Raw genomic sequence first — 21,414 nt, forward strand, 5'->3', positions numbered from 1 at the left:
GAGTACGCATCTTCCATTGTTTCCTGACTGGACGGTCACGGTGCCAAGGCAGAGAAAGGTCACTGCGTGAGGAAGGGGGAAGCTTGCGCCGAAGAAGGAGGAGCATCTCCGGAGCGTCCCGACGCCGGGCTACTCCGGAGGCGGCGGCCGCGACTGTGCTGAGTGGCGTGGGGGTGGGGGGCGTTTAAAGGCGGCAAGAGGCGCCCTGCCCCCGCAGTGGCGGTTCTCCGGTGTCTGTCACAGCGCAGCGCACCGCGCTACGTCACATCGCCTCACCACTCGCGGACCGTTTCTCCCGTCCGCCGACAGCCCGTAGCCACTGCGCTCGGGGACTCCACAAGCGACGGCAGCAATGGCTCTCACGCAGGTATGGCTACTTTCACAGCCGCTCCTATGCAGTTCCGCCATGCAGTGATCCGCCAGATGACACACAGACTCCCTGACTCGTCCATGCCGACCTGCAAACATTTTTCTTTCGCAGTGCTAACCGTAGAACATTTATAACTCTCGGAGGTAGGGCTGCAGCACTGTCAGACAGTTCGCAAACGACGCTGCTGGCTACCAGTATGTACATGTACACGGTTGTTATTCAATTCACACTTACGTGTTAGAATGACGGTTCTACTCTCGAATCGCCCGTAAGAAAAGTGAACACCTAAATCTTTCCGTAGGAAATTTGATTTCTCATATTTGAACACGATACTCATTTCCCACCCTTAGGTCGAAATTTAAAAAATATTTTCGTCCTCGAAGGAGAAACTTCGTGATTGAAATTTCGTGTAAGTACCTCACCCCAACGAAAGACACCTCTGTTTTAATTATTGCCACTACAGCTTCCTTGGCATATCCAGGACACTTTCGTGATAAGACGTAATGACTTGCCCTTTGAAGTTTTTCACAGTTCTCCGTCAATCCTATGAGGTAAGGATCCCACACCTCACAGTAATGCTCCACAAATGGACAAATTAGCGTACCGTAAGAAGTCTCCTTAGTAGATTTCTTTCATCTTCTGCGTTCTGTCAATAAAATGTACTCTTTGTTTGCCTCCCCAACAACAACTTTTCTTTTCATCTGTAAACAATATTTTCTGTTGCACATCTGCAAACAAACCCTAAATCGATTACATAGACTATGAGCAGCAGATGACCTCTAACGCTTGCTTCTGGATCTCCAGATGTTACTTCGGCATCAGTATACGGGTTTCCATCAATTACTGCGAACTGTGACCCCCCTGACAGGAAACCGTGACTCATGTCGCAGAGCAAAGACGATATCTCATAGTCAAGTAAAGACATTGGACGATTGTAAGGAACTGTTGGTAATGTGGCCGTTTTCCGCATTCGGCCAGGTCGGACCATCGTCAAACATTTTCAGCTTAGTTACAGCGTCATACACTGTCTTTGCTACCGCATATAGCTGCCGCAACATTATAACAGTATTTTAATGCTGGAGCAGCTATACAAGTCGAGGAAGTGCGTGTAACGCTGTCAGGATAATACCGTTAGTTAGGAGCGGTCGGTTTAGAACCGCCAAGTTCAACCTAAGAGGCCTGTTTACGTTTAAAATTACATGGAATTAGCTGTGTTCTCTGAGTTTAGTTCTGACGAAAGTTCTGTATGATGATGTTGCCTCACAACAAGGAGTTCTGTGCTGTAATAGGGCCTAACTATGAATGAAAATGTCCGTGCTATGTGTTCTTCGTAAACAGTATTATTGACAGTGACTGGTTGCCGTCTCTGTCTTATGGTAAAAATTGACTTGTATTTTCATGTATTCACTGTCTCACCACGTAAATTTTTGGCAAAACAGGGTTATGGTTCAAATGGCTCTGAGCACTATGGGACTTAACTGCTGTGGTCATCAGTCCCCTAGAACTTAGAACTACTTAAACCTAACTAACCTAAGGACATCACACACATCCATGCCCGAGGCAGGATTCGAACCTGCGACCGTAGCGGTGGCGCGGTTCCAGACTGTAGAGCCTAGAACCGCTCTGCCACTCCGGCCGGCAACAGGATTATGCTGACAACATTTAAAGATGACTCACAACAGTAGTAACCGGCAATCGCCTAAATGAAATCGCAACTGGAGCTGCAGTAAACGATCAGTTATAAGTTTCCAGCAGGCTGAATATGTATCAGACATTATATCTGTCCTTAAAACGCAGAAAGGCCTGACCAAAATTTCTGCTTGGTGTAACGAATGACACGTTTCTTTAAATGTGAATATATGAAAGATAATGCCAGACCAAAGGGAAATAACCTGATAGTATCCATTTAAAAGATAAGTGTTGAGCACCTGGGGCACGTTACGACGTTTAAGTATTAACGGGTGACCCTAAGCAACGAGGCCGTGAGTAAAAGTACGTAGTCTCTGTAGTACGAAAAATAAATGGAAGACTTACATTTGTTCGAAGGGTTCAATGAAGGTACAATGCAACAGTATCAGAAATTACATACAAAAAGCTAATGCAACCAGTTGTTGATCATTGTTCCAGAATCTGAGGTGAAAACAAATTCAAATATGGTTTAGACAAGATAACTTTATTGTGCGAAAATTGGCAATCGTCTCTTAAACATTGAAAAGCGTGAAGTCATACACACGAATGCTAAAATGAATCTGTTAATTTCGGTTACGTGACAAATCAGACTCGTCTGAAGGCTGTCAATCCAGCGAGATATAAGGAACTATCAAAAAGTGTCCACTCGAGGACGTTGTTGCAGTTACGTACAACGTAGAGAGAGACTCCGATGCTGGTAAACAAGCACCTACATTTAGGCAAGGGATTAGTGTGGAATTCGTATCTTTCCGACGTGGGTGCGGTAAATGCGGAAACGTGAACTATGGAGACGTTATTACCAAATGTGTGCTGTTATTCTTTTCTTGGCTGCCGGGGGAGAAACACCGAAAGATATCCATCAGAGGAAGAAGAATGAGTATGGACCAGCATGTCTATCGAAAACCACCGTTATTGAATGGCGCGCGACAAGGGACGCAGCTGCTTCATGATAACACACGTCGCCACATCTCAAATATCGTAACACAGAAGTTGCGCCACCTCAATTGGTAGAACTCGAGCAGCTGCCCTATTATGTTTTCGGTCCCTGAAAAAGTGCCTTGAAGGGTCGAAGATTCCTGTCGTTCGAAGATGTGCAGCGGGCAGTTACTGACTTCTTCACGCAGTAGAACAATGTGTTTTAGCAAATGGGTATCTTCAACCAGGTGCGTGGGTGGGATGATTGCCTCAATGCTCATGGTGATTTTGGCTGACGGGCATATCGAAATGGGGCCTCCTAACGGAAACTTCTTGATCGCCCCTTATGCCAAGGGTGCACAGTTACGAACAATTTATACCGGAACGATCGTATGGAAAATTTTGCAGGAAAGTCGGACCACAGACTGCGTTTTAATGGCAGGTCTTCTAAACAGACTGCCTACACTAGTCTTGTCCGCACTCTTCTGGAGTATTGACGTTCGGTATGGGATCCTTACCAGATAGGATTGACGCAGGATATCGAAAAAGTTCAAAGAAGGGCAGCTCGTTTTGCATTATCGCGAAATAGGAGAGATAATGCCACACGTATAACACGCGAATTGGGGTGGAAATCATTTAAACAAAGGTGGTTTTCGTTGCGGCAAGATCTTTTTACGAAATTTCAATCACCAACGTCCTCCTCCGTATGCGAAAATATTTTGCTGAGTCCACCTAAACAGGGAGAAATAATCATCGTAATAAAATAAGAAACCAGAGCATACACAGGAAGATTTAAGTGTCCGTTTTCCCAACCGCTTTTGGGGAGTAGAACGGCACAGAAATAGTCCGAAGATAGTTCGATGAACCCTCTGCCAGTCTGTTATACGTGAACTGTAGAGTATTCGTATAGATGTGGAGGTACATTTATGAAGTGGAATATCAAAATGTTCAAATGTGTGTGAATTCCTAAGGGACCAAACTGCTGGGGTCATCGGTCCCTAGACTTACAAACTACTTGAACTAACCTAAACTAACTTATGGTAAGACCAACACACACACACCCATGCCCGAAGGAGGACTCGAACCTCCGGCGGGAGGGGCTGCGCGATCCCAGACGTGTCGCCTTAAACCGCGCGGCCACTCCGCGCGGCAGTGGAATATCAGCTGATGTCGATCGAAATCAGAGACGTGCTACCAGGATCGCAACAGATCAGTATAATTCTGTAAAATAGGGCAAAAATGTTGTCCGGGGAACTTAGATAGGGATCTTTCGATGAAAACCGACGTAGTTTTTGCAAAACTCTGTTGCGTAAATGTGGAGAAGCTACATGCATTGAAGAAGACTGTGCGACCATTCTGATGCCACGATCGTATATCTTGCGTAGGAATCCCGAGGATAAGATGAGAGAAAATAGCACGCTTACACAGGCACGTCTCAATTTGCTCTCACTCTATACGCGACTGGAATAGGACAAAATATCGGTAATCTGTTAACAGAAGCCGGTCGCATGTTCGAATCCTGCCTCGGGAATGGATGTGTGTGATGTCCTTAGGTTAGTTAGGTTTAAGTAGTTCTAAGTTCTAGGGGACTGATGACCTCAGTAGTTAAGTCCCATAGTGCTCAGAGCCATTTGAACCATTCGTTAACAGAAAGCAGTCTCCGCCACACGTTGTGTATGGGCCTGCGGAGTAAACATGTGGAAGAAGATTGGACACCTGGTCATGACTTAAGAACGGCGACGAGTAAACGAAATTGAAACACCTTAAATGAATCGGGAGTCGTTTATGGGAACCAGCTATTAAAGTCATTTCCTTATATCTTATACGGCTGAGGTCCAATAAGTAAAGCAACATATTTTTTATCTCGGGAAAATTCTGTTGAACAACGTGGAATTTGTTGTGGGACATCGTGGAACATTCCCGTTTCAGTCCCTGTAGTATCATGAAGTTCCGATAGGTGGCGGCGCTATACGTGGCCTTCAAAATGGCGTCTTTATCGGAAGTGCGTTCCAAGCAGGGAGCTGACATTGAATTTGCTTGGCGGAAAACCAGAGCATCGCAGATATTCGCAAGGATTCGTAGAATGTCTTCGACAACCTGGCAGTGAACAAAAGCACGGTGAGTCGTTGGGCGAAGCGGCTTCATCATCGCAACAAGGTCACACAAACCTTTCCGATCTCCCGCGTGTAATCCATCCTAACACAGCTGTGTCTCCTGCATTGTTGGAACGCGTGGACACACTCATTAGAGGTGATCGATGAATCACAATCAAACATCTCACTGCTCACCTGGACGTCTCCGTTGGTAGCTCTATCAAACTCATCCACCAGTTGGGGTACTCAAAGCAGTGTTCCCGTTGGGTTCCTCTCTTCCTATCAGAAAACCATAAAGATCAACGAAGCACCATCCGTGCAGGGTTACTTGTGCGTTATGAAGCTGATCGTGGCAATTTTTTGTCGAACATCGTCATAAGCTATGAAACATCTGTTTATCACTTCGAACCGGAAAAAAATGGCAACCCCTGGAATGGCGCCACACCACCTCTCTTCGGAATAAAAAGTTGAAAGCCGCACCCCCAGCCGGTAAGTTCATGGCGGTGGTCTACTGGGACTATGACCTCCCTCATGATGCAACGATCATCTCTGAAGTGTGTTACCTATCCTCATTAAATTGGAGAAACGACTTCAGCGTATGTGGCTAAATCAGATGTTGGGCATCAGTGGGAAAGTACTCTCCGTGATACGTAGATATCACACATTTTATGTGTGCCTCATCTCCGGGAATAATTAGCACACTATTTAATTGATTACCCATGTAATGATAGTCCGCAGCTCGTGGTATCGCGGTAGCGTTCTCGCTTCCCAGGCTCGATTCCCGGCGAGGTCAGGGATTTTCACCTGCCTCGAGAAGACTGGGTGTTGTGGTGTCGTTTTCATCATCATCATTATTCCAATTACGGTTGGAGGAAGGCAATGGCAAACCACCTCCACTAGAAACTTGCCTAGTACGGCGGTGCGGGTCTCTCGTATCGACCCCTAGGCTCTGTTACGGAGTATGGGACTTAATCACCGATTGAAGATGGTGGATTTAAATCACCTTCCTGTGATCTATCGCTGTGGCCGAGAGGTTCTAGGCGCTTCAGTCCGGAACCGCGCGGATGCTACGGTCGCAGGTTCGAATCTTGCCTCGGGCATGGATGTGTGTGATTCCTTAGGTTAGTTAGGTTTAAGTAGTTGTAAGTCTAGGGGACTGATGACCTCAGATGTTAAGTCCCATAGTGCTCAGAGCCATTTGAACCATTTTTTTGTGATCCAAATTTAAGTTTTTATACGCGTCTTGTCATCTGTTAAAACAGAGGGCGTGACCCACGTTAAATTTTTTGTAGGAAATGGAAGTAGTATCTGAAGTACTCGCTGACACAGGCTTCAAGAGAATTTTCAGAGTAGAGTAATGATATAGATATAGACAGAAAAATATGTTATTTAATCTACGGTTAATAATTAGAAACATATTCTGCGCTGTAAATCTACATAACCACGCAGCTTTTTGCTATGCATTCAATGTGCGGCTGTAAACCTTAGTGGGACTGGTTAGCCAAGATTGTTCATAGGAAAAGGCTAGGAGTTGCGTCTGGAAAGGACCATGCTTGTTACTAATGTGTTATGATGATAAAATTAACAATTTTTCTATACTTTATATGTGTTCATGGTACACATTCTTTGTCTCTGGCTGACGCATCTGTTTGTTACGCACTGATATGACAAGAAGAAGAAAGAATCATTCTGAAACACTTCTTTTATGGTACTGGGTGAAAAAGAAACCAATCATGAGTGGACGCCTGACTGATAGAATTCGTTGAGAGTGCTACATTCATTGTACAGGCACGACGCAAGTGTTATTTTTTGAACAGCCTGCATAACATTCTTCATCTACTTGTAACACTCTTTAGTTACCGAGCGAAGCGGCGCAGTGGTTAGCACACTGGACTCACATTCTTGAGGACGACGCTTCAAACCCGCGTCCTTCCATCCTGATTTAGATTTTCATTGATTTCCCTAAATAGCTTCTGGCAAATGCTGGCATGGTTCCTTCGAAAGTGGACGGTCGATTTCCTTCCCCGTCCTTGCCTAATCCGATGGGACCGATGTGTTTGGCTCACTACCCCAGATCAACCAACCAACTCATTCGTTGCCACAATGTGTGACGTATATGGCATCTGGAACGAGGATCCAGTTTATTTTTTGTCCTCTCCTTGGGGATATATTTTTTTTAACTCTGTCGCAATGTTGGATATACTCATGAATCTCTCATAGGTTTACAAAAGGTGTTATCAAAACATTATCTTCAAGCTTCAAGTCTTTCCGAAAATTTTAATGCTTTATGCGTACCTTATTCATTCCTAGAAGATCATTTCATTTATAAATTGTCTTGGCTTAGTTCTTCTAGCATCAACGCTGATCTCCATCAGATACCAGTAGAAGGGATGAGAGACCGACTAATGTGACTATCGGGTCGCTGCGTGTTGGCGCTGGCAGCGTTGTGGCGGTGAAAGTGTGAAGACGGTTGCCGAATCAACAGGCGCTAATTAGAAGAGGCACCTCGCACGTACTTTCGAATGGACGCTTTTAAAAGACGGCCTGTATAAATAAACTGACCGATTCTCCCCTCTGATCTTCACCTGACTCAACCGAAATTACGACAGAGGAGATACTAGTAGGGCATATTTAGCTATAACCAGCGCTTTTCAAACATTAAATGTGTAAATGAACATCGAATTAGAGCCTGCTCTCAGGCAGTTTTGCCGGCCGAAGTGGCCGTGCGGTTAAAGGCGCTGCAGTCTGGAACCGCAAGACCGCTACGGTCACAGGTTCGAATCCTGCCTCGGGCATGGATGTTTGTGATGTCCTTAGGTTAGTTAGGTTTAACTAGTTCTAAGTTCTAGGGGACTAATGACCTCAGCAGTTGAGTCCCATAGTGCTCAGAGCCTTTTTTTCAGGCAGTTTTTTGTTTTCACAATAAAATTAATGACAGTTTTTCTCAAACATTCGTTTTCGCACGCTACCGATCGATATAGAGAAATTAAATGCTGAAGAAAAATTCATCAAAACGAAGTAGTAAGAACAACTATGGGAAGATTTTGCGCATCTTGGCAATGGAAGTCACGATCTAGAAAACAGTGAGGCACATGGTAGCGGGAAATAGTACCACACATGACATCGACATATTCACAAGCATCCGTGAAGTTCCACTGCTGCCAAAATGAGTTCTTAGTCTTTATTTTAAGATCAGTGAATCCTCCGCATCCAGTTATTCAAGGAATCGAGCTCCCACGTATAAAACGCCTTCAAACACTAAGTTACTTCTCAAATGACTTAATGTGTTATACGTCTGACGTTAAACATGTGAGCGAGATACGTTAAGAAAAGTTTGGAATAAAGTTCAAAGTTTGTTGGTCGTCGCTAATCGCTGTCATTGTCAAACACTGGATGAGTATATTCTGGGTAATTTTGGCACCATTTTAAGCAAAAATTTTTCATGCATGTCAATTTCTACGACGTTGTATCTCCTGAATTATGTGGCATACAATGACATAATTTTGCAGATGCATCCAGTGCATACCGTATGCAAAATGTGTCGCGAATAGAGATAGTTGTATGTAAGTAATAAACTGAAACATTAAGCCTGATGAACTACTACTTGAATAGCGAAAATGTAGTAGAGCGATAAACTTTTTCCCGTTCATTATTTTGTGGCGGGTGTCAGCGGGAAAAAGTTTCGTAAAAGTTTGAACGTCTGTGTTAATTTGTCAGTTCCATGTCTAAGTCTTTACATTTCTTTATCCTGCTGCGCTCAGCCGTTTTCGTTGGAAAAGCAAAGTGACAACCGTTAAAAAAATATTGCCATTAGTAAAGCCACGCACTTCAAAGCTGTTATACGTAATTGCAGTCTCTCAATCCGTCCTCGTAGTTAAACGGCTGGTACCAGACGAGACATACTTCAACTCTGGGAGCGTGTTCCATCGGTGCGTTCTCCACTTACAAGCGATGCGTGGAATAATTAGACGCTGTATTTTCAATCATCACGCTGGGATTAGCTGCGACCTTTCACGCATCTGGCACGCCGTCAAGAAGTGCGCTCGGCAAAACGTTCTTGCACTGCAGTCACGTCCGTTGTCCTGGCAGGAGATCCCGATACATCTGCAATCGAAAGCTGCACGTCTCCGGTTCACTCTTCGCGACCTTCCAAGAACGGCGGCTGCAAAACCTGCGATACGTCAACCACGTCCTGTAGCAGTTGAAGAAAGGCTGCTTTCAGCGCATGGTGGTTACATATGCGCTTCTCGGAAAGTGTGATTCACTCTCGATTTAGTTCGTTCTATTTATGACTGCAGGATCGAGACTCAGTAATCGCTTATGCGAAATCTGAAGTACCTGTTTGCCTGATCACACATTTGACTTTCAGCGTCGTGAGCCATTAGCGTGTGAGTTTATGGGACGTACTGCTATTCTGAGGAATGCTCCCTTTTAATTTCTTACAGCAGTCAGTTGACATATACCAACACCTTACTGATCTACGAAATTGTGTTAAAACTTAGTAATTCAGGGGCGAGTTGGCACTAAATATAAAAACTACGCCATTCCATTTATCGCAAGAATTAAAAAGTAATTTTAGATAGGCCTTGCTGAACTATATCTCTGAACAATATTAACGAGAACTGACAATAATCTGTGAGAAACGTAACGGAGCACTGCTGAATTACTGTAGTCCATCGAAGATGAGTAACAGTAACAATGTCCTAGACAGTTTGAAACAAACGGCAGACGGTATTACCCCACATCACTGACTGGTGCTCTGCCTCCATGTTGGCTTAGAAGACAAATATCTCGCCAACGTCCACAGTTCTGTTCAGTCAAGAGAACATCAACTGAGTTATGAAATTATCAGAAATAAGTTTTCGAACTCAGTGAGCACAGAAAATTTGGTAACATAATTGTTGCGTCACGATTTCACGTACTTGGTAACGTTAAACGGTAGCTTTCACGTTAGTTTCGTCTGCTTTCTAAACCGGTTTATTGATGACTGTAGACGAACTGCCACGTATGTCATGATCATAAAAGTTAGTTCTTCTGCGCTGTTAATAGCCAACACCTTCACTCAACACATTTACATCTTACACACACGGAATGTGATTTATTGCCTCTGAACTTAGACTTACGGAACGGATTTCACATTTCTCAGGAATTTCAGTTGGAACGCACATTTTAAACGTTTACCTTAGACAAAGAGGAAGCAGTTGGTTGCCCGCTATTGCACCTGTTCGCACTCTACGTGCCAGCCCGAGTCAGCGTAGCGATTATTGCTACATTTTGTAGCATTTCAATGCTGAGTGGCATTTTATATGCTCCGTGCAACTTGCATCTACATGCTGCTAACTGGAATAACTAAACAAATAACATTTTTAAATGTTTTTAACCTTGCACGCGTACACGAAAGACCTCAGAAAGTTATGAAAAGAATAAATAGAAACAAAAATAAGAACAACAGTTAGGCAGACACCAAGACAGTAGGCCTTCCCTTCTTCGGTAGCATCTCATAGAAAACTACTAATGTATTGAGACAATAATCTGTAAGAACTGCTTTCTCCTCCGGCCAATAAATATCTAATAGTCTGTCACACAACGTTATATCTAACAAAGACAAATTCTATAACTCAGATGTTTACGAGTGCAATGAACACCAAGCACAGCATTTGAGCGATACTGGACTCACTTTCCGAAACAGATTTAAAAAACATAAAAATGGATTCAGGAATAGCATGCCTAATAAATCTGTGATAGCTACTCCCATTAACGATACATGACATGCCTTTGACAACATGGAAAACCCATATGTATTATAAAAATGTGTGTGTGTGTGTGTGTGTGTGTGTGTGTGTGTGTGTGTGTGTGTGTGTGTGTGTGTGCTCCACATCTCTTTCTCGCTGTGGGGATAAGAACCAACTACCTACGGCAGTTCAGGAGATATTATGTCATAAACACTGAGAAGCATGAAAAACGGTCGCATTGTATATAAAGTTTAAATGTATTACTTCTTTGCTACTAACACCATTCACAAAATACTTTGGCCGGCCGGTGTGGCCGAGCTGTTCTAGGCGCTTCAGTCTGAACCGCGCGACCGCTACGGTCGCAGGTTCGAATCCTGCCTTGGGCATGGATGTGTGTGATGTCCTTAGGTTAGTAAGGTTTAAGTAGTTCTAAGTTCTAGGGGACTGATGACCTCAGCTGTTAAGTCCCACAGTGCTCAGAGCCATTTGAACCATTTTTGAAAATACTTTGTAAACAGTATCCACATATGCCGCTGAGTTTACCGACAAAATTGTATGGCAGTATGATACATAGGTCACAAGATATGACGCCATAAATAGTGAGATGCATGAAAAATGGCGCATCATGCGTGAAGATTTAATACACTCCTGGAAATTGAAATAAGAACACCGTGAATTCATTGTCCCAGGAAGGGGAAACTTTATTGACACATTCCTGGGGTCAGATACATCACATGATCACACTGACAGAACCACAGGCACATAGACACAGGCAACAGAGCATGCACAATGTCGGCACTAGTACAGTGTATATCCACCTTTCGCAGCAATGCAGGCTGCTATTCTCCCATGGAGACGATCGTAGAGATGCTGGATGTAGTCCTGTGGAACGGCTTGCCATGCCATTTCCACCTGGCGCCTCAGTTGGACCAGCGTTCGTGCTGGACGTGCAGACCGCGTGAGACGACGCTTCATCCAGTCCCAAACATGCTCAATGGGGGACAGATCCGGAGATCTTGCTGGCCAGGGTAGTTCACTTACACCTTCTAGAGCACGTTGGGTGGCACGGGATACATGCGGACGTGCATTGTCCTGTTGGAACAGCAAGTTCCCTTGCCGGTCTAGGAATGGTAGAACGATGGGTTCGATGACGGTTTGGATGTACCGTGCACTATTCAGTGTCCCCTCGACGATCACCAGTGGTGTACGGCCAGTGTAGGAGATCGCTCCCCACACCATGATGCCGGGTGTTGGCCCTGTGTGCCTCGGTCGTATGCAGCCCTGATTGTGGCGCTCACCTGCACGGCGCCAAACACGCATACGACCATCATTGGCACCAAGGCAGAAGCGACTCTCATCGCTGAAGACGACACGTCTCCATTCGTCCATTCACGCCTGTCGCGACACCACTGGAGGCGGGCTGCACGATGTTGGGGCGTGAGCGGAAGACGGCCTAACGGTGTGCGGGACCGTAGCCCAGCTTCATGGAGACGGTTGCGAATGGTCCTCGCCGATACCCCAGGAGCAACAGTGTCCCTAATTTGCTGGGAAGTGGCGGTGCGGTCCCCTACGGCACTACGTAGGATCCTACGGTCTTGGCGTGCATCCGTGCGTCGCTGCGGTCCGGTCCCAGGTCGACGGGCACGTGCACCTTCCGCCGACCACTGGCGACAACATCGATGTACTGTGGAGACCTCACGCCCCACGTGTTGAGCAATTCGGCGGTACGTCCACCCGGCCTCCCGCATGCCCACTATACGCCCTCGCTCAAAGTCCGTCAACTGCACATACGGTTCACGTCCACGCTGTCGCGGCATGCTACCAGTGTTAAAGAATGCGATGGAGCTCCGTATGCCACGGCAAACTGGCTGACACTGACGGCGGCGGTGCACAAATGCTGCGCAGCTAGCGCCATTCGACGGCCAACACCGCGGTTCCTGGTGTGTCCGCTGTGCCGTGCGTGTGATCATTGCTTGTACAGCCCTCTCGCAGTGTCCGGAGCAAGTATGGTGGGTTTGACACACCAGTGTCAATGTGTTCTTTTTTCCATTTCCAGGAGTGTACATGTGTTCTTAACTAATAAGACACTGCTACAGTCGAGTTGACTTGTGGAAATCCCTGACACGTGCATGCGCTTTTCACAAGTTTCAACTGCGAAGCGAAAACCGTTGTAGACGAAAGCTATAGACGTCTGTAGAGCTATGAAGAGGCGTTACCATGAAAGCCGTTTACATAATGTCGTAGTCGATACGCGAAGGAGCTGCGCCAAGCATACAGAAACTGCCTCATGTACTGTTCTTACACATTTGTACATCATGCTTATTTCTTTGATATTAAACCACAAACTAGGTAAATTTTTTGTTTTGGTTTCTAATAGAAAAATGGCACAATGAATGTCCGGTCAGTGCTGTCTTTGTCAGCTAGTAATGTAATAATATTATACAGACTAAACAATGGCCACAAACTGAGCCTCTATCAAGAACACGAAATTCTTATGCCCAACAGGAACCATGGGCAGAACCCAGTAACAAAAGTGAGACAATGCCAATGAACTTTTTTAGGAGATTCTCAGGTATATCGGACGACGCACAGTAGCTTTTGCTGCTATCTGTTTTTGACTGACTTAAACCATAAGACAATTCTCAAATCACCAAAGCGAAACATTAACAAAGTAATACTCTGCAAATAGGTTTAATTTTTCTTTTCCTGTTTACCTTTTTTTTATTTTTTACAATAATGATATTCCAAAGAATTAAGCACTAATGTATTTGTTCCCTATATTTTTGATTCGCAGTGTAAGTTAGTAATGGTTGCTCCTTATCTTACAAGGCGCTGTTTTTGTACAGTTATAGAACCTACGGTCTGATCCAGTTGTTGACACGTGTTTGTGTAGCAACTAAAGATAAAATGTATATTGACGACGAACATTGTTTTCTTTCTACTGTAACATAGGTAAGTAGCTGTATCATAATTGTTTACATGTGTAATTCTATTCCCATATTACATTAACAACAGCTGAATATACCTAACGTGTACCTCAACAGAATTCAAAACTGACAACTGGCTGCCTCCAGCAAACAAAAATGTTATATAATCCATTGATCCACTTGAAATGGTGGTGTAAGCCTTCAAAACACGTCTTATAAATAAATGAAAAGTCACTATCGGAGATAATGGTTTTAATTTATCTTCTCTAGTCGACAACTTGGTATGGCATCGAATAGCTTAGGAAATATACGCAAATCGCTGCTAATATCATTTTCGGCCGTTATAGCCCATACGAATGTTTAACAGAAATGCTCGGGGAACGTTGTTGGGAATCGTTGGAAGAAATATGTGCAGGTCTTGTGAAACTCCGTTACAATACACATAGCGAATCTGTATACATAGGCGAATACTGTAAGAACATTATGTACGCATAATAGCACGTCTGAAAAAAGTTTTGGAAATTTGTGGTAAGGTCTTATGGGATCAAACTGCTGAGGTCATGGCTCCCTAAGCTTACACACTATTTAATCTAACTTAAACTAACTTACGCTAAGGAAGACATACGCACCCATGACCGAGGAGGGACTCGAACCTACGACGGGGGAAGCCACGCGGGTCGTGACAAGACGCCTCAGACAGTGCGGCTATCCCGCGCGGCAGCACGTCTGACGTAGTGATTATAATAATATGACATAAAATACAATACTGGCCATTAACATTGCTACACCACGAAGATGATGTGCTGCAGACGCGAAATTTAACCGACAGCAAGAAGCTGCTGTGATATGCAAATGATTACCTTTTCAGAGCATTCACACAAGGTTGGCGCCGGTGGCGACACCTACAACGTGCTGACATTAGGAAAGTTTCCAACATATTTCTTATACACAAACAGCAGTTGAACGGCGTTGCCTGGTGAAACATTGTTGTGATGCCTCGTTTCAGGAGGAGAAATGCGTACCATCACGTTTCCGACTTTGATAAAGGTCGGATTGTAGCGTATCGCGATTGTGGTTTATCGTATCGCGACACTGCTGCTCGCGTTGGTCGAGATCCAATGACTGTTAGAATATGGAATCAATGGTTCAGGAGGGTAATACGGAACGCCGTGCTGGATCCCAACAGCCTCGTATCACCGCATGGCTGTAACGGATCGTGCAGCCACGTCTCGATCCCTGAGTCAACAGATGGGGACGTTTGCAAGACAACAACCATCTGCACGAACAGTTCGACGACGTTTGCAGCAGCATGGACTATCAGCTCGGAGAACATGGCTGCGGTTACCCTTGACGCTGCATCACAGATAGGAGCGCCTGCGATGCTGTATTCAACGACGAACCTGGGTGCACGAATGGCGAAACGTCATTTTTTCGGATGAATCCAGGTTCTGTTTACAGCATCTTGATGGTCGCATCCGTGTTTGACGACATTGGAAGCGTGTATTAGTCATCGCCATACTGGCGTATCACCCGGCGTGATGGTATGGGGTGCCATTGGTTACTCGTCTCGGTCGCCTCTTGTTCGCATTGACGGCACTTTGAACAGTGGACGATACATTTCAGATGTGTTACGACCCGTGGCTCTACCCTTCATTCGATCCCTGCGGAACCATATATTTCAGCAGGATAATGCACGACCGCATGTTGCAGTTCCTGTACGGGCCTTTCTGGATGCAGAAAGGCCAGCACATTCTCCAGATCTCTCACCAATTGAAAACGTCTGGTCAATGGTGGCCGAGCAACTGGCTCGTCACAATACGCCAGTCACTACTCTTGATGAACTGTGGTATCTTGTTGAAGCTGCATGGGCAGCTGTACCTGTACACGCCATCCAAGCTCTGTTTGACTCAATGCCCAGGCGTATCAAGGCCGTTATTACGTCCAGAGGTGGTGGTTCTGAGTACTGATTTCTCAGGATCTATGCACCCAAATCACGTGAAAATGTAATCACATGTCGGTTCTAGTATAATATATTTGTCCAGTGAATACCCGTTTATCATCTTCATTTCTTCTTGGTGTAGCAATTTTAATGGCCAGTAGTGTATTAAGGCACAAGCACAGGCGTACAGTCATTTTACCCTCGTTCAATCGAAAATGATATTGGAAGAAAAATCAATAATATTGATGTGAACTACTCTCCACCACACACCGTGCAGTGACTTACGGAGGCTATATATACTGAAGCGCCAAAGAAACTGGTATAGGGATGCGTATTCAAATACAGGGATATGTAAACAGGCACAAGACGGCGGTGCCGTCGGCAACGCTTATATAAGGCAATAAGTGTTGGCGCAGTTCTGAGATCGGTTACTGCTGCTACAACAGAAGGTTGTCAAGATTCAAGTGAATTTTGATGTGGTGGTGTACGCGGTGCATGAGTAGTGGGATACAGTATCACTGAGTTAGCGATGAAGTGGAGATTTTTCCCGAACAACCATTTCATGAGTGTATCATGTATGTCACGAATCCCGTAAAACACTTTACCATTAACGGGACCAATGATGACTGAAGACAATCGCTCAATGTAACAGAGGTGCAACCCTTCCGCAAATTGCTGCAGATTTCGATGGTGGGCCATAAACAAGAGGTTGCGAACCATTCAAAGAAACATCATCGATACGGGCATCCTGACCAAAGGCCCACTCGTGTACCCTTGATGACAGCACGACACAACGCTTTACGACTCGCCTGGCTCCTTCAACACCGACACTGGAGTGTTGATGACTGGAAACGCCGGCCGGAGTGGCCGTGCGGTTCTAAGCGCTACAGTCTGGAGCCGAGCGACCGCTAAGATCGCAGTTTCGAATCCTGCCTCGGACATGGATGTGTGTGATGTCCTTAGGTTAGTTAGGTTTAATTAGTTCTAAGTTCTACGCGACTGATGACCTCAGAAGTTAAGTCACATAGTGCTCAGAGTCATTTGATGACTGGAAACATGTCGCCTAGTCGGACGAGTCTCGTTTCAAATTGTATCGAGCGGATGGATGTGTACGACTATGGAGACAACTTCATGAATCCTTGGACCCTGAATGTTAGCAGTGGAATTTTCAAGCTGGTGGAGGCTCTGTAATAGTGTGTGGACTGACAGGTGACACGTACATAAGCATCCTGTCTGACCCCGTGCATCTATTTATGTCCATTGTGCATTCCGACGGACTTGGGCAATTCCAGAAGGACAATGCGACACCCCACACGTCCAGAATTGCTAACGAGTGGCTCCAGGAGCACTCTTCTGAGTTTATACACTTCCGCTGGCCACCAAACTCCCCAGACATGAACATTATTGAGCATATCTGGGATGCGTAGCAGCGTGCTGTTCAGAAGAGATCTCCATCCTCTCGTACTCTCACAGATTTATGGACAGCCCTGCAGGATTCATGGTGTCAGTTCCCTCCGGCACTGCTTCAGTCGAGTACATGCCACGTCGTGTTGGGGCACTTCTGCGCCCTCGCGGGTGCCCTACACGATATTAGGCAGGTGTACCAGTTTCTTTGGCTCTTCAGTGTATATAGACGTACAGTGACACCTAGCTACAACATGGGATTGAGGTGAGTACCTGTATAAAAGGCTACCTATATGTGGACAGGTGTCGAGTCAGCCGGTTCCTGGGCCCACGGAGACGGCAGGACAGTGAAAGGAAGGTCTCAGGAGAAACCGATCAGCGGCAGCGATCGACCCACGGGGTCAGCCCGGTCAGCCTGCCGTAATTGCGTCCCGCGTCGCAGATGTAATCTCCAGCTACCTGTGACTGCCAGAGCCGCCTCCCACCGTACACTTTACTGCGGGCTGTTGAAATATGTTACTCCCTCGCGTCATGAACAGGAAGTGGCGTAATGAATGGACCAAACGATTTCCACCTCAATTACGGCGTTACAGTAGATGTCCTTCTGACCAGCCATGCTGGAGTAAAGTCATTACGCTAAGCACGGCGCCTGGGTACTTTTACAAAACGTCTGATCATAGTTGCGTCCTTGACACCTCCTACTACGATTTACGTTCCTTATCATGTACTTGTATCATCTTTTACTCAAATGACATACTGCAACTGTCACAACCCACCTCCTATCTCCGGTTCTTTCGGTGCTAAACTTGTAAAATACCACCAACGTACGTGACTTTTTGGCGTTGGGTCCTTGAGGTGGAGCCTTCAGAGCGACCATCCGAGACTTATCTGGTAAGGAGGCTTTCTATTGCAGTTTATTTGTTTAAATGTTCTTGGGTCGACGAAGAACGTTATCTGGCGTCTGCACTTCATTTACACAATTTAATTACCCCGCTGTTGGATGCGAAAACGTTACTTCGGCGAATAGGCATCTAGCTACTATACTACATCGTCCATAATAAGTGAACGTTTCGGATGCGCGACACTCTGTAGCTTCAAAATACTTGATAAACAACTATTTTAAATCCCTTAAGCAATGTACAAATTAGCTGTTCAGGACGAACCCACTGTCAGGAACCTTACACTTGTGCTAGTTACGTCCGAGTCCTGAAGAAGCGGAACCATCCAGCTGTTTTATTCCATGACATACCGCCAGTTAGCTACGTTTGTTCTGACGGACAGCGAAATTCGGGTTCAAAGTACCGAGTTTCGTAGATCTAATTTTTAGTCATATTTTCGGCTGAAAATGCGGCTTTTTTGGCGCGATACCGGCAGTGATCCAAAAATCAAAGATAATTAATTGAAACCCTCAGCTGCCGACAGGTGCTGATATACCTCGATGGGGACAGCTGAAAATGTGTGCCCCGACCGGGACTCGAACCCGGGATATCCTGCTTACATGGCAGACGCTCTGTCCATCTGAGCCACCGAGGACACAGATGAATAGCGCGACTGCAGGGACTTGTCTCTTGCACGCTTCCCGTGAGACCCACATTCGCAACTATCCACAATCTACATACGTAATGTACCTAATAGATGTTTGCCCATCCAGTCATTACTCGCGCACACTAAGGTGACTATTCCCGTAAGAGTTTGGGAAACCTGCGCGCAGTCGCGCTATTCATCTGTGTCCTCAGTGGCTCAGATGGATAGAGCCTCTGCCATGTAAGCAGGATATCCAGGGTTCGAGTTCCGGTCGGGGCACACATTTTCAGCTGTCCCCATCGAGGTATATCAACAACACCTGTCAGCAGCTGAGGGTTTCAATTGATTATCATTTATTCTAGAGAAGCTGCACGGTCATCAATGGTACCTGTTCTTTCGAGAACAGTTACTATCTTCATATATATAAAAATAAAAGGACTAAGTTTATTAATACCCAAGATGACTGCTCATAGCTGTGGTTGTCCTACCTACAAGGTTATCTATCCTCGCAGTAAGCTTGACAGGATTCAAGACGTGAGACAGAATCGAGGGTGTTCACACGGGACTCAACAATACTGTGCTGGTAATCAAACTCGCGTTTACTGCTGAAGGGGCAGCCTAGAGGCAGGCGTTGGTCACTGTAACTTTGACACTCTGTAGCGTGGTTGAATGACGTGTCTTGATAAGGGCTCCAGTTCTCAGTTTGTTCCCTAAGCTCTTGAAGTTTGCTGATATCATTTTCTTACGTCCTGTGTATATCTCGGAGATTAATAGCGCGAGTAGCTTGAGTCCACTGTCCTTTACTATTATGGTTGTTATTATCACTATAATAACCGCAGCAGATCACATTACTTCATCATTTTAAACAAAAAATCTCTCAGGAGATCTGCCACCATACTTGAAACTGTAGCATAATACACTTGTCTTGGTCACAAAATAGTTTCTTTTTATTAATTATCTCATGACTTGTTTCCGGGGAACCCAATCATCAGATCTATTAAAAAATAACAAAGAGTTTGGACACTTATGGTGTTACTGAATGTAGTAGAAACGGACAAGATACATTTCATTGATTTGAACAGATCTGATAACGGGATTCTCCTGAAATGCGTCATGAGGTAATAAGAATAAAAATTATTCGATGTCTAGGACAAGTGCATAATCATTGAAAGGACATTACTTTTCAATATACTCAAAACACATGTTGCTGTTATTGTTTATGGTTCTCCTAACATAACACGAATCATAATTTGTAGTCTGTATATTGTTGTTCAATATCTTCACTTACACTGTTACTTACTTACATATTGCAGTACCAATGTTTGGCGCAGTCCTTGTCAACTGATAGGAAATTTTCGAATGTTGTGTTGTAACTCTGTTGGTATGGGCACTAAGACATCGAAAGATCTCGTTAATAAATCTACTTTCTTCGCGCAAGACGCTGAATATTCCACGATTTGGACAGACATGGGACATTAAAAAATAATTTAAAACCGAAACAAATAGCCAGAGCAGTATCGAATAGCAACTTCCCTCTCTCCAACATATCAGTAATGCGTGTGTAGAACATTGGCAACAATAAATTATCGTCGACGTTAAAATCTGGTCAGGGCTGTCCGCATCTATATTCTGCAAGAAACAGTGAAGAGTAAACCATTATACCACATATTACTTTATCTTTCACGGGATAGCTTGCGTCTGTCTTCAAGGGTCTGGCAGTTCATGCTTTTCAGCATCTCTGTCAGGTGACAAACTTGTGACCATTCATTCTGTCCTTTTTGCAATCGTTATTATTGGTCATATATGGTATGGATCCCATACACATTAGAAATGTTCTAAAATAAGTCGCGCGAATGCTTTGCAAGCCGTCTTCTTTGTAGATCGAATGCGTTTTCCTAGCTTCATGCCAATGAATCTAAATCTGCCATCTGCTTTACCTACGACTGAGCCAATGCGAAAATTCCATTTCATATCCATACAGACTGTTACATACAGGTATCTGTTTGATCTGAGGAGGAGCTGTAGTGATGGTATGCTGTTAGCAATGCTTATCCCGAGAGCGGTTAATATATGCCTTAAGGGGGGTAGGACGTCAAATTAATTTCCTCTGTCGATACTTTTACAAATAAATTAATAAAACTATGTCCGTGTGATCAGGAAGAATTCAGGATTCAGACTCAGAGCAGTGGAAGTTCAAAAACACAACAAAATAAATCTTTTTATACGTGGAATTTCATAATTTTTTCACTTACTATTGGCTGCATCTGTTGCTATAGGCACACTTGTCTTCATAAGTACGAGAGATTGTTCTATGAATTTTGCACAGCTTACAAACCATACTTACAGGTGTATGAAACTCTAGAATTTTATTTAATATATGAAAAAATGAATGAGCTGTTACATTTTAAACTTCATGTTTAGAATAAACTCAAATATTATAGATAATTATCTCAGTTTTTACCACAGTTTTTAATATATTTGGAAATTTCTAGCGTTTTTCATTAAAGAGTTTGTGTTTAATAAGCATGCCAAATTTGAAAGTAATAGGATATTTATTTTGGATGTTACATGTACCTAAGTACAGAAATTTGTGTTCTGTGGAAAATGGCTTTTAAAGTTTCTGCTTCTATTTGGCATTCTTTTAGAACTGTCCAGCACCATAACTAGGTTCTTTTTCATTTCTAAGTCAGTTTTCTTTCTTTTCACATTCCTATGATGCAGTCTTCTTGATTTTATCTCCTCCAAAAATGATTTATCTGCTTTCACTATACACTCTCTGTCGATCGCATACAAAGCTTTGATGCAGTTCACTCCGGGCTTA

General features: G+C 44.4%; 1 protein-coding gene across 1 annotated transcript in view; it reads left to right on the forward strand.

Annotated features, from left to right (window-relative positions):
• The first annotated feature begins 236 nt into the window (after positions 1–236).
• The window catches only part of LOC126204060 (protein lethal(3)malignant blood neoplasm 1), a 145,951-nt gene continuing 124,773 nt past the window's right edge, over positions 237–21,414 (forward strand). Inside the window, exon 1 of the mRNA XM_049938483.1 lies at positions 237–367. Within this exon, the coding sequence (XP_049794440.1) occupies positions 353–367 (15 nt within the window). The 5' untranslated portion in view covers positions 237–352. The remainder of the gene's footprint in view (positions 368–21,414) is intronic.

This window comes from Schistocerca nitens, chromosome 9 (genome assembly GCF_023898315.1).
Source record: "Schistocerca nitens isolate TAMUIC-IGC-003100 chromosome 9, iqSchNite1.1, whole genome shotgun sequence".
NCBI lineage: Eukaryota > Metazoa > Arthropoda > Insecta > Orthoptera > Acrididae > Schistocerca > Schistocerca nitens.